The sequence below is a fragment of the Portunus trituberculatus genome, chromosome 13, assembly GCF_017591435.1.
Source record: "Portunus trituberculatus isolate SZX2019 chromosome 13, ASM1759143v1, whole genome shotgun sequence".
In the NCBI taxonomy this organism is placed as follows: Eukaryota; Metazoa; Arthropoda; class Malacostraca; order Decapoda; family Portunidae; genus Portunus; species Portunus trituberculatus.
The window spans coordinates 4272483-4286780 of NC_059267.1; the positions used below are offsets into that span (position 1 = coordinate 4272483).

Below are 14298 nucleotides of genomic sequence, written 5' to 3' on the forward strand. Positions count from 1 at the left end.
GTTCACACAGTTTACCCCACTTTGCATCCGTAACCAAAAATTGTCCGTCCACGAGAAGCAACTCATAAGCTCATGCGATGCTCACGTTGACTTAAACACTCGTTTTCTTCCATTCTGCAACACGGCTAACTAAAGATAACTCCATTCGCACTATACCTTCAACAAAACACACCGTCAAGAAAGATATTAATGCAGTGAAACATGAATAACACATGACAACAAGCCACCGGATGGTATCCCTCAGATAGTCCACTCAAGCCTGTCTTTCCTGTCTCATCGAAGTGTCACGTGCAGAGGCGGAGCACATATGTTGAGGAAGGTGGGGAGGGAACAGGAGATACGTAGATGCGGTGATATGCACAATTGCTTGTGTTTACTGTTTTGATCTGCCATGGTGTTTTCATCTAATGGGTATCTATACAACTATGGCAATTATTCATTTCAAGCATAAGAATGAAGATATAAACATGCATATAAATAAAGATTATGGTATTTCTGGTAAAAAATGCATTATTATTTTCAAATTCTAATAACGTTAACTTATATATGACACGTGTTAGCTAAACCACAGACATTAATGATAGTATTTTGTTTTCAAAATTCAGTTCTATCACGCTCAGGTAGGTTTTCCCTCATAACGAGACAGGAACAGCGAGTATGTAGTTGAACTCGATCATTAACATAAATTGACTTTGATTGTCGACTGATTCAGCCTTGATTTAACATTATTAAGGTTGTAAAGTGTTTATTATTTTAATGAGAGTCAAATAAGAGCATAAAAATGTATGAAAATCGCATCCTCATCTAAAAGACTTGAGTCTGCGTACCATCCCTTCATTTTCTTTCAAGATGTATAGAAAAGCTCGCGAGAAGGGGAATCTTATCCATCTTACTTCTGGCATATCGGTTAATTTCGTATTTCCTTAAGAACCTCGTTTTCTATGCTTTCTCCCGCGACTCCTAAAAATAGTCGCAGGGACTGAAGCATTGGTACAATCAGACATCACCTGCTCGCATACCTGAGATTTACCTACTGTCAGGTCTTACCCGACACTCATCCACCACCGATACCCCAGCCCTGCCCTCTGCCAAGACGTCCCCTCTGCGGATATGTAGAGAGAGAGAGAGAGAGAGAGAGAGAGAGAGAGAGAGAGAGATTTACTATCACCTAAATACATAATGTTTGGTAAGAATCCGAAAAAAACAAAATTAAATATTTTACACACCCTACTGTTGAAATAAATCATTGAAACTTTGGAATCAATAACGCAATGATACAGGAAATTTTTTTAAATGAATGCAAAAGAAGGTATGTAGAAAGATGAAACAGTCGTATTCCCTTTTCAATAGTAGTATAAATTCCAGTGACGGAAATGTAACCTGTACTGTAAATGGAATTCCTTTCTTTTCTCCTCTTCCTTTTATCTTTGTCCGTCTTTTATTAGCTACGCTGGTTACAGGGTAATATTTCCGTCCTTATTTCTTCAGTATACGTTTGTATTTCCCTATGCTATTAAATGTTCAATTTTGCAACCATCGCTTCCCGCGCACATGTTGCTCGCCCGATGATTCATCAGCACTCTAAGCATGCCGTAACCCGCGTTTCACTACACCCACCTGTTGATTGTTTGCCCTTGGACCAGGTGACGAACTGCTTACACGCTGACACGTTGGAAGGGGGGCGGGAAGAAATGAAAAAAGCAATAATTACCCAAATGGCCTTGTAAAGACCTCAAGGTCTGCTGATGTTCGGACTTCCTTTTGTAAATATATTCCTCCTCCTCCTCCTCCTCCTCTTCTTCTTCTTCTTCTTCTTCTTCTTCTTCCTCGTCCTCCTCCTCCTCCTCCTCCTCCTCCTCCTCCTCCTCCTCCTCGTCTTTCAATAGTAATAATGATAATAATAATAATAATAATAATGATGATAATAATAATAATAATAATAATAAAGTTCCTTAAGGCCTCGTCTTTACTGTCTCTTGCTTCTTTTTCTAAGCTTTTATTGCAAGTTATGTACTATCTTTCCATCCTTCACCAAGTTTAGATCATGGCAAGTGTCTCCTATCCCCAATCAGCCAAAGAATAACTCTCGCACGATATCTCACTGTAACCGTGTCGTAATTTGGCACAGTGCCTCCACCCACCTGCCCTCCGCGCCATGTGCCAGTGCTGTGTGGAGTGCCAAAGGTCGTTTCGAGCAATTTATCATCTTGTTAACAAGTGGAATCGTGCAGCATGTAAGTAGTAAATCATGCGAGTGCTACACAAGAATGAGGTGGGAGTGTGAGAGGGGTGTGTGAATGGGTGTGTAAAGACTCTACCTAGGGAGTGAGTAGTGTGCATGGCGTGGGTGAGTGTTTGATAGGAATATTGTATTTAATAAAGTAAGATGAATGAAGGAAATTAACCTAGAAAGTTTGCGTCTGGAAGTACGCATAAGGAAGCGCGAATGCATTAGACATTTACTAGTGACACTCTACAGTAGATGTAAATAGATACAGAATTACACTAAATGGATCTTATATACTCATTGTGAATAGGGTGTGTTAATGTATTTGTTTCTAAAATGAAAATCTTTTTCTTTTTTAGAAGTCGAACTGGTGAAGTGCAGGATTATCTCTAGCGTCTAACCCCATGTCCTCTGCACAGGCTCCCTTTGATCTACAGATACCACTTCTCTCCCCTCCTGCACCACAGCCTGCAAGCCTCACGTACTTGTCTGTGGAGCGTAAGAATCAGCGGCTCAGGCGACCATCTGAACTCTCTCTCTCTCTCTCTCTCTCTCTCTCTCTCTCTCTCTCTCTCTCTCTCTCTCTCTCTCTCTCTCTCTCTCTCTCTCTCTCTCTCTCTCTCTCTCTCTCTCTCTCTCTCTCTCTCTCTCTCTCTCTCATCGCAAGTTTTTGTGTTCATCAGCGTTCCCTTTCGGTGTCTGAATGTTCCTTGTTACAGATTAAAAGTATCTATAACTTCTAAGGTGATTTTTAAGGGACAAAGTAGCGTCACTGACGTACAGAGTCCGAATTCTTTTTTTCTTTTTCTTATTTTTTTTTCTTCTTTAATCTCCCGTTCACTGCTACGCTAACCTAAATTCAGTGTTCATGTTGTCCGTTGTCCGTTGTGAGAGAGCCGTCGTGTGAATTTAGGTTTTGTCCTGAAGAGGTTGTGTCGTACCAGGACAAGACACAAGTATGAGTAAGGGTCTAAAGTGGTCAGTCATTAACAGTAGTTTCTTGCGTTGATGGTTACCATATCTCTGACGCACGGATACGACAAATAGTGTTCATTAATTGTTATTTGATCTGTAATTTGCCATAAAACTGTTAAGCAATGTTATATCTATAATACTAGTTTTAGTGTTCAGAACTAATTTGACGCTGACAGTCGTGCCTTACAGGGTTATTCTGTATGGGACACCCACATCCGCATCCCTCTAACTTATTTTTGTTATTCGTTACCGTCGCATTCCTGTTCCACCCTCTCGTCTCTGCCCTCTCCTCTTTCAAAAGCTTAACTTAGTTACTCAAACTTATGTTATCACCAGAGATGAAACATGTTGCTGATTGTTATATTCAAGTATATATATATATATATATATATATATATATATATATATATATATATATATATATATATATATATATATATATATATATAGATAGATAGATAGATAGATAGATAGATAGATAGATAGATAGATAGATACTTTTATTATTAGATTATCATGAGAAATATATATTCCATTTAAAGTCAGATAGCTTTCAATATTATTTCTAGTATACCTATATGAAAAAAAAATAATAAAATTTTAGCATTATTAATTGACTGTCTGACAAAAAGTAACTGTGCATAATGGATTCTATGGATTTGTTATAGCAATTGGAATGAGGTAGGCTGACATACACTACCGTAAATAGACATGTACACTGTACAGTTGACTGGGCGGGGGAGCAACCACCTATATATATGAGGTGAGGTCCTCATGAACGTTAAGACTCGTCCACCAGTCAGCGTTGGTGAACAGGGAGAGTTACCGCTCCTGGTAACTATCACCGGTGAGTACAGTCAGTCTGTTTCCTTTGATGATCAATAGTGCTTAGGCGATCTTACTGATTATAAAGTCTTATTGATCTGTCTTTAAACACTCATAAAAATAATATTAACATTTGATAGAGTAATTATGTAAACTTAAACTAAACGATTTCTAAACTATACCATAAACATCTATTACATTGTTTTAAGTAAACAAAGTGATGAAATAAAACTTCATACCATTAGACATGGTTCTGATTCTAAAATTATGTTTCAGAAGTGAGAAGTCAAGCCCTTAGTGTGCTATCTGTACTACAAAAAGATGTGTGACGACGACACCACAGCGCTGGTCTGCGATAATGGTTCCGGCCTCTGCAAGGCTGGCTTCGCTGGCGATGACGCTCCCCGAGCCGTGTTCCCCTCCATCGTCGGCCGCCCTCGTCACCAGGGTGTGATGGTGGGCATGGGTCAGAAGGATGCCTACGTCGGCGACGAGGCCCAGAGCAAGCGAGGTATCCTGACTCTCAAATACCCCATCGAGCACGGCATCATCACCAACTGGGACGACATGGAGAAGATCTGGCACCACACTTTCTACAACGAGCTCCGCGTTGCCCCTGAGGAGTCCCCCACTCTGCTGACGGAAGCTCCCCTCAACCCCAAGGCCAACCGTGAGAAGATGACGCAAATTATGTTCGAAACGTTCAGCTGCCCCGCCATGTACGTCGCCATCCAGGCTGTTCTGTCTCTGTACGCCTCTGGTCGTACCACTGGTATCGTGCTTGACTCTGGCGACGGTGTATCTCACACTGTGCCTATCTACGAAGGTTACGCTCTTCCTCACGCCATCATGCGTCTTGACTTGGCTGGCCGTGACCTGACAGACTACTTAATGAAAATTATGACAGAGCGTGGCTACTCCTTCACCACCACAGCAGAGCGAGAGATCGTTCGAGACGTCAAAGAGAAGCTTTGTTACGTTGCCCTTGACTTCGAGAATGAAATGGCTCAAGCCGCTGCTTCTACATCGCTTGACAAGTCGTACGAGCTGCCAGACGGTCAAGTGATAACGATTGGCAACGAACGTTTTCGTGCTCCAGAGGCTCTCTTTCAGCCTTCTTTCTTGGGTATGGAATCTTCAGGTGTTCACGAGACTGTCTATCAATCTATCATGAAGTGTGATGTGGACATCAGGAAGGATCTTTACGCTAATACTGTTATGTCTGGCGGCACCACCATGTACCCTGGCATTGCTGACCGCATGCAGAAGGAGATAACATCTTTAGCCCCTTCTACTATTAAAATCAAGATTATCGCTCCTCCAGAGCGCAAGTACTCGGTCTGGATTGGCGGCTCCATCCTGGCCTCGCTGTCCACCTTCCAGGCCATGTGGATTTCGAAAGAAGAATATGAAGAGTCTGGTCCTGGAATTGTACATCGAAAATGTTTTTAGTCAATGAAGTTTGCTTTATTGTAAATTGTTATCTTTCATAATTACCTGTAATGCCTGTTGTTCTATTTTATAAAATAATGTATACGTGTTTTTATTATTACTCATTTTCAACCTTAAACACAGTCTTTATGAAGAAATGGTCATTATTATATTAAAATAGATGTATTATAGATTAGATATTTGCATGCATACATTGATAAGGCAACAAATTGCTGGTATATCTAAAGTTCTTGTTAAAAAGAAAATAAAAACATAGGTGGTGGCAGGAAAGTAGGCCTTGACCTTTCAGGAAAAGCTATCATGGTTTAAATCGGAGGGGAAAAAAAGTACTGAATTCACGGCAGAACATAGCTTATGATTTTTATGTTATGGTGATGCTGATGTGACAGATGAAGAACTGTAAACGTCATTGCTGACATACCTTCCACAGAGCGTCCCTTATCTACCACTACACAGATTTTTTTTTTTTTCTTTTCAAATATATGAAGTCTGATATTGCAATGAAAAGATATTTCTGTGGCAGACAATGTCACCCTCCCGAAATCTTGAAATAAAATTTCATGAATACTTTCTTGAAGGATTTATGAGCCACCAACGACTGTGGCATGCCCTTTCCTGGCCACGTGGTAGTGTGAGGGAGTAAGGCCACATCCATCGAGCCTCAGCCACCGCTGCTGCCGAGCGTCATATCACAACACCCATTGTCAGACATAGTCACCGGGGTTTGGGAGTTATTTTTAGTGGAGACACTCTACACCAGGTGACCAGGCCGGCAACTGTGAGCATGAAATGTGAACGAGATACAGAAAAAGAACAATGGTATACAGACTAATCTTTGTCTCAGAACCCTCATTCAAATGGAGATCAGAATTATTGACAAACTTAAGAAAAAACAACATTCCTCATTGTTGCAGTAAGATCTATTTTCACTTCAAAAAAGTTTTGTAATTTCCTCTTATATGTAAGATAAACCTTGCTATTAGCAGTGAGGAAGCGGTCCTAAGCCGCGTATAGTAGTATGTGAGAACTTAGCGACAAGGCCGCTGAAAAGTAACACCAATCCTTTATATTTCTGTGGAGAAATAATAATTGCACATGAGAGGTTCATTAAAACCAAAAGAAGAAATATTCACAGCCAGTAAATTATTGTGTACAGATGGATGATAGATTTTTTTTTTCCTCCTTTTGACTTGTTTTCATTCATGTACCATTCTCTTCAATAGATATTTAAGCATTATATTATTTGTGTTTAATGTTCTAGCCTGGGCATTTCCAGTTGTCTGCCAGTTTAGGTTTCTTTAAGGTCTCTTCAATTTCTGGTTGTACCCCACAGGTGACAACAAGTCTCTTACATGGTATGCCTTGGCAATGAGCTCAAGGAATCATCATCAGGTCTTCCTTGGGCGGCGTAGTGAGATGGCATGGCGGCAAGACACGAATATCATCGTCTCCATCTTCAATATCGTCCCTTCATCAAATCACTATATGGTGCCTTCTCAAAATTAATCCCCTGTACGGCAGACAGAAATGCAGATACAATTTGCGCCCTCAGTGACACGGAGTATTGGATCACTTTCCTCAAATAGTCATATGCTGGTCGCCAGAAGACACTATATATACGAGCAGCGGTCACATTACGTAGGGGACGGACGCACCACGCTGTCAGTCGCTGCGGCTCGGGAAGGTCGGTCGGAGTACTAGACCGCGTTGGGTGTTCGTGGATCACCTCTCCCTCCTTCTCTTTGCTTCCATCGCATAAAAAGAGGTACTGTGATTTACTGCAGTGTAATACTTTGTTTTATTTATTTATTTTTTTTTTCTATCGTGTAGTGATCAGTGAGCCATCTCTCATGCTGATGAAATACGTTGTGTGTTACTGGCAGTGACATCATGGGCATCGTTATTAAGAAAATTAATTATCGTGTTATGACAGCAAACGTTAATTGTTTTCTGAGAGGTTGAAGTTTTTTTTTTTTCTGCTGGTTGTAATCTACTTTCACTTCAAGTTTTAAGTAATGTGATATTGCGGGAAACGCATTATTTTTGTTTATTTGATTGGAATCCATCAAATTAATTTAGGTTTTACTTGTGTGCGATTTTTTTTTTTCTGTATAGCTTATTATCATCAATGAGAGTCACTTAACCACCACCACCACTACTACTACTACTACTACTACTAGTACTACATATGTTATCATGATGATGATCATCATCATCATCGTCATCATCAACAACAACAACAGTAACAACATAAATAGCAACAACAACAGCAGCAGCAGAAACAACAACAGCAGTAACAATAACAGCAACACTAACAACAACATTAACAGCAACAACAAGAGATGCAGCAACAATAACCAACATTAACAACAGCAACAAAACTACTACTACTACTACTACTACTACTACTACTACTACTATTACTACTACTACTACTACTACTACTACTACTACTACTGCTGCTGCTGCTGCTGCTGCTGCTGCTGCTACAATACTCCTCCTTCTCCTCCTCCTGGGGGCTGGGTAGCGTAGTTGGTTAAGGCGACTCGTGTTCGGGCCTCCGGTCTAGAGGGTCATGGTTCGAGTCCTTGCCAAACCTAGTTGCCCGGTGGGAGGTGTAGCGTTCTCCCGTTAACCCTAGTGGTGTCATATGACCTAAGCTGTTGCGGCACCTAATGGAATGATTTCCTTATCCTCCTCCTCCTCCTCCTCCTCCTCCTCCTTATCCTCCATCATAATCTAGATTTTCATTAATTTCTTGAAAATTTGTTTAGACTTCAAATATATAATTTTGAAATAATAATTTCTGTGGATGGTCGAAAATTAAAAGCAGTTAATTAATGTCAGAAAAATACTGTCAAAACAAATAAAAAACATGAGATTGCAGAAGAGGCAAAGTTTTCTAATGAATATATTTATTACAGATAACTAGAACTTAACATCATGTGTGACGAGGACGCAACTGCGCTGGTCTGTGACAACGGCTCCGGCCTCTGCAAGGCCGGTTTCGCCGGCGATGACGCTCCCCGAGCCGTGTTCCCCTCTATTGTCGGCCGCCCTCGTCACCAGGGTGTGATGGTGGGCATGGGTCAGAAGGATGCCTACGTCGGCGACGAGGCCCAGAGCAAGCGAGGTATCCTGACCCTCAAGTACCCCATCGAGCACGGCATCATCACCAACTGGGACGACATGGAGAAGATCTGGCACCACACTTTCTACAACGAGCTCCGCGTTGCCCCTGAGGAGTCCCCCACACTGCTGACGGAGGCTCCCCTCAACCCCAAGGCCAACCGTGAGAAGATGACCCAGATCATGTTCGAAACGTTCAGCTGCCCCGCCATGTACGTCGCCATCCAGGCTGTGCTGTCCCTGTACGCCTCTGGCCGTACCACTGGTATCGTGCTGGACTCTGGCGACGGTGTATCTCACACCGTTCCTATCTATGAAGGTTACGCTCTTCCCCACGCCATCATGCGTCTTGATCTGGCTGGCCGTGATCTCACTGCCTATCTCATGAAGATTATGACTGAACGTGGCTACTCCTTCACCACCACAGCTGAGCGTGAGATCGTCCGTGACGTCAAGGAGAAGCTTTGCTATGTCGCTCTTGACTTTGAGAATGAAATGGCTCAAGCTGCTGCCACGACATCACTGGAAAAATCATACGAGTTGCCCGATGGTCAGATCATCACTATTGGTAATGAGCGTTTCCGTGCTCCTGAGGCAATGTTCCAACCTTCTTTCTTGGGCATGGAGTCTTGTGGCGTTCATGAAACAGTCTACAACTCTATCATGAAGTGCGACGTTGACATCAGGAAGGATCTCTATGCTAACACTGTCATGTCTGGCGGTACCACCATGTACCCTGGTATTGCTGACCGCATGCAAAAGGAAATCACCACATTGGCTCCTTCTACCATCAAAATTAAGATTATTGCTCCCCCTGAGCGCAAGTACTCCGTCTGGATCGGTGGATCAATCCTGGCCTCTCTTTCTACCTTCCAGTCCATGTGGATTACCAAGGAAGAGTATGAAGAATCTGGTCCTGGAATTGTCCACCGAAAATGTTTCTAATTCTTCTTTGAATACTTCTTGATCCACTTTATTTGTTGATTAATAAAATTCTGTTGATTTGTTGCATTCTCTCTGTTATTTGCCAATGTAGAAACGAGTGGAGATGCGGTTGTAAATTATTTGCAAAACGTAACTTAAGCCCATAAATGAATGTTCGTTAAAGTAAAGCTGTAACACTTTTATGTATACCTTCACGCTTTGCTAGAAACTAACAACCAGTTTTTGGCTTACTCTCCATTGATAATCTGTATTTTTTTTTTTTTTTTATGTAACAACGTCATTAATTGGTTTAATAATTTGGTTTTCACTGATTTTATATCAAACGTGTTTAGTCCGTAATATAATAACTACTCATTAATATAACATTGTTTGAGGAATAGAAATATGGGTTTCTTAATAAAGATATTGATTACATAACTGCTTATTGGCCACATATACAGTAAGTCACGAGACTGTGTATCATAAGAAACAACAATCTGAGACTGTGTTGAAGGAATGAGATTTTGGTGTGAAAAGTATTATCGTGTTATTGCTAATTTATTGACATGCGCACGCACGCGCGCGCGGCCACGCGCGCGCACACACACACACACACACACACCTATACTCGTACATGCGCCTCCCCGTTTAGAAATTTCAAATAAAGATTTTTTTTTTTATTTATTTATTTATTTTATTTTATTTATTTATTTATTTTTTTTTTTGCTAACACCTGAACATTCAGAGATTATTGAGAAAAAGAAGTTGGTTTTAGCTCAGAATTAAACCGATCAATGAAGAAGAGGTTCATACCCTGCAAGAGATGCTTTAGGTATTCATTTATCTTGTTCGAAAGTGAATGGTCAGCTAGTGCGTGAATCTCTCAACCGCTCTGAAACTGAATATGAAACACCGATTATAACTGTTTTATTACCACTACTTTTATAGTTTAAGGGAAGGTAAATAATGAAAGACTTTTATCTACTTTGTTTATTTTTAATATCGTAACTAATTTAGGTAAAAAGAGATATGGCAATCCTGCATCGTTGTTTGTTTATGAAACTTTCTACATAAGTTACTGAATATTTGAAACATTCACATGTGAACTAATGTGGCTGTGAAATACAAATTATGCTGATGAATATATGGAAGACGCATCACTGTAAAAAAAAAAAAAAAAAAAAATCTTCCTGTGGAAAAGTAGTAGCAAATATTAGTGACCAGAAAGTAACACAAAGGCTGGCATTTTGTATGGGCTGAATGTTGAAAATTGTCATAAAGTCACCTTGTACTAGATACAAGAAAAGTCAATAATATCCTATATTGAGCAATAGACTTGTTTAAAGTACAATTGATTGTATGCTCATCTTACAACCGACATGTTATGGAATTGGTCCCTGGCAAGATGAGGCGGATAAAGATGTTTCTTATACCCTAACATTGTTACCTGGGTGTTTCTCATACTGGGTTTTGGGCTGGAAAAGAAAGTGTGCCATCCGATTATGTGAGTGGTTAGTGCGCTTTGCTGACAACTTAAAAGTGTTGGCTTGGAATCTTTAGCCAACTGGAAATACGGTAGTTAGGACTTTGTTTCGTTTCACGCTGTATTGCTAACTGTTTCAGAAAAATTTCTCTTTCATTCACCTTATAAACTAGATCAGTGTTCATATATTGGAAGATTTTAGTGCCTACCTTCTGTTTTCTTTTTATGTGTTCGTTTTCTGTACAGTTTGATTTGAATATGTATATATTAGTTTAGACTGACGGTATGTGAAGGCATCATTACATTGTCTTTTGTGAAAGATATGTGATTAAATTCATAATTTTTCTCTGCTCTGGATATAAAGGTGGATTTTTTTTTTTCCTAAACCGTTGTGTATTTCGAGTTTATATGTGAATTTTCACAATTTTGCTTCAACTTACACCAGACTTGTTATCGTGTCAAGAAGAGGCAAGGATGAAAAATGCGAGCTGGATCTTTGCAAAGGTGGCCGGAAGGGTTGGGTAACTAGGACAGGCATAGATACGCCAGTGATGACAGATAATCTATTCATCTCAGATTATCTTTCCGTTAGTTAACCCTCAGTTTTGGCTGGGGTGCTGTTTTGGCCGTCATCCCTCATTATCTCTGCCAAATGTTTTGTCTTGACCGCCTGCTGACGTCTTTAGGAGAGCAACTTAGACTCACCTTTGCCTCCCCGGACATAGAGCGTCCTGACAAAACTCGCCGTGACTGTACTCTTTTGCTTCAAGTTCCGCGCACATCACCAAGGGATCTTGGCAGCCAATCGTCAACTCACAGGCCTTGGCACCGACCCAGATGCCGAATGTACATATATGGAAGCGTCAACAGCATTAGATATTATATTAATCGGTGACTGAGTGGTGAGGGCACCAGTAGGTCGGCGAGGTCCGGAGTCGAGTGACGGGAGGTGCGTCTGTCTAAGGCTGAAAATTTTGCAACTTGCAGTGGTGAGTTCTGCAAGTCCATGTGCTGAAACTGGTGACATGTGATACAGGACAGTGACACGCCTAGCCGCTAGCCTATTTCAGAAGAACAACCCGACCCACGTGTGTTGGTGACAGTGCGCAATATGATAATGCTTTTTATCATGGGTCATTTCTATTTTTGGAGATAATATATATTACGCTAAATTTGAATATGCTTTCATGCCAACATATATTTGTAGAAATTTACAAGCATTATCACTTAAATTAATTAAGTTTTATTAATTTATTGATTTTATATATATATATATATATATATATATATATATATATATATATATATATATATATATATATATATATATATATGCAATTTTAGAATACTTTTTCGAACCATTTGACACAATTTTTTTTTGTATTTTATACTCGTCCTTTGAGTTAACATACAATTTGCAAGCAGATATATTGCAGATTGCAACGTTCAAGTTTAATTTGTGTTTAGAAAAGTAATACAAGTAGGCTGTCAGTGATCTAAACTGGGGATGCAAGTTTCGGTGTGTGTGTGTGTGTGTGTGTGTGTGTGTGTGTGTGTTTGTGTGTCACGTTGTTAGTCGCAAGTTCAGTAACAAGCCAGGTACAATAATAGTCTTAATACCTTTCGCTTTGAATAATCACAGTTTACATAGTAATTGAGGTAATGTTAAATATATTGATAGTGATAATGATTACGATAGCTTTAGTATATAATGTAATGAAGAAAATAGTGAGGATGGTGATGAAGATGATGATGATAATGATCATATTAATCAATAATAATTACCGTAATGATAATGATATTAATGATGATAATGATAATAATATTAATGATAATAATAATAATGTTTTCTTCATCATTATTATTATCATTAATGATGACAGTAACATTGATGTTGACATTGCAATCTCAATAATCAATATGACAACAATAACATCCATGATAACTTTAACGACAAAACTAAAACAATAAAAATGTTAGTGACTACAGAGCTTTCCCTGGAAGACTTCCATAGTTACTAGCGTTACATCTTAGCGTGTTTCCTTCGTCATCTTGCTGCTGAGAAATAAGGCAGTAAGAAGCGTCTCCTGTAATCACTCGTAATTCGGCTTCTGTCAATAAACGAAACATTTACCATCAAACATTTTCATTGACTGCAAGATGCCTCTGATAGACCTCCAACTAGACAAGAATCTCATTATTCATGAATCGTTAAAATCCCTTGAAGCCCATTAGTAATGCAGCGGCATTGCCAAACGTCACTGTGAGAGGGGGAATTCTGTCATTTGTCTTAATAAAAAAAAAAAAATTTAAAAATAAAACGGATTCTTGGAATTGTTACAATGCATTATATCCTGAAAGTTTTAAGTTAAGTTAGACACGATATTAGTTATGCTAGAAAGAAAACACACACACACACACACACACACACACACACACACACACACACACACACACACACACACACACACGGCCCGGTAGCTCAGTGGTTAGAGCGCTGGCTTCACAAGCCAGATGACCGGGGTTCGATTCCCCGGCCGGGTGGAGATATGGGTGTGTCTCCTTTCACGTGTAGGTGCTGTTCACCTAGCAGTGAGTAGGTACGGGATGTAAATCGAGGAGTTGTGACCTTGTTGTCCCGGTGTGTGGTGTGTGCCTGGTCTCAGACCTATCCCAAGATCGGAAATAATGAGCTTTGAGCTCGTTCCGTAGGGTAACGCCTGGCTGTCTCGTCAGAGACTGCAGCAGATCAAACAGTGAATTACACACATACACACACACAAAAAGAAAAAAAAAACATGTTTCCTTCTCTCCTTTCCCGTCTTATTGCACAGAGTATTAAGGGAGAGGTTTAAGGGACGTGTAACATGATACTGCCTCAGTTAGCTAAATACAACACGGTCTCCCTTGGCACTCCGGAAGCTTTATGGCGCATAACTGGCATCGGAACGAGTGACGGAGTGTCTTTGGCGGATACCCATCACTGTCACACCGGCATGTGAAGGCCGGACACGAGACCAAAATAACCAGAGCAGTGACTGACTTTTGTCTTGATAGGAAACGTTGTTTCCGGAGTCTGTTTTTAACGGAGGTATCACATTTAACAATTAATTTGCCATTACCAAATCAATAAATCTTCCTATATTTTCTTTATATTATTATTATTATTATTATTATTATTATTATTATTATTATTATTACTACTACTACTACTACTACTACTACTACTACTACTACTACTACTACTACTACTACTACTACTACTACTGCTGCTACTACTATT

The 14298-nt window shown here is 40.0% G+C and overlaps 3 protein-coding genes across 4 annotated transcripts in view; all 3 read left to right on the top strand.

Moving 5' to 3' along the window:
* Positions 1 to 2128: 2128 nt before the first annotated feature.
* LOC123503030 (actin, muscle-like) lies at positions 2129 to 5566 on the top strand. The gene is made up of 4 exons (XM_045252389.1): positions 2129 to 2234; positions 2587 to 2725; positions 3929 to 4049; positions 4304 to 5566. The coding sequence occupies exon 4, from the start codon at positions 4349 to 4351 to the stop codon at positions 5477 to 5479; it is 1131 nt and encodes a 376-aa protein (XP_045108324.1). The 5' UTR covers positions 2129 to 2234; positions 2587 to 2725; positions 3929 to 4049; positions 4304 to 4348; the 3' UTR covers positions 5480 to 5566.
* Positions 5567 to 7085: 1519 nt separating this feature from the next.
* Positions 7086 to 9965, top strand: LOC123503022 (actin, muscle-like). The gene is made up of 2 exons (XM_045252378.1): positions 7086 to 7244; positions 8404 to 9965. Exon 2 carries the CDS (start codon positions 8423 to 8425, stop codon positions 9551 to 9553), a length of 1131 nt encoding a protein of 376 aa, XP_045108313.1. The 5' UTR covers positions 7086 to 7244; positions 8404 to 8422; the 3' UTR covers positions 9554 to 9965.
* A 1887-nt stretch (positions 9966 to 11852) lies between these two features.
* LOC123503184 (actin, muscle-like) overlaps positions 11853 to 14298 on the top strand; it is a 4440-nt gene continuing 1994 nt past the window's right edge. Inside the window, exon 1 of one of the 2 annotated variants that reach the window (XM_045252728.1) lies at positions 11853 to 12004. The gene's annotated coding sequence lies outside the window, so the exon portion shown is untranslated. The remainder of the gene's footprint in view (positions 12005 to 14298) is intronic. The other variant, XM_045252729.1, reaches the window with a different exon arrangement.

What these genes read in the sequence shown, in the direction of transcription:
- LOC123503030 (XM_045252389.1), top strand. Translation starts at nt 4,349, where the DNA reads ATGTGTGACGACGACACCACAGCGCTGGTCTGCGATAATGGTTCCGGC.
- LOC123503022 (XM_045252378.1), top strand. Translation starts at nt 8,423, where the DNA reads ATGTGTGACGAGGACGCAACTGCGCTGGTCTGTGACAACGGCTCCGGC.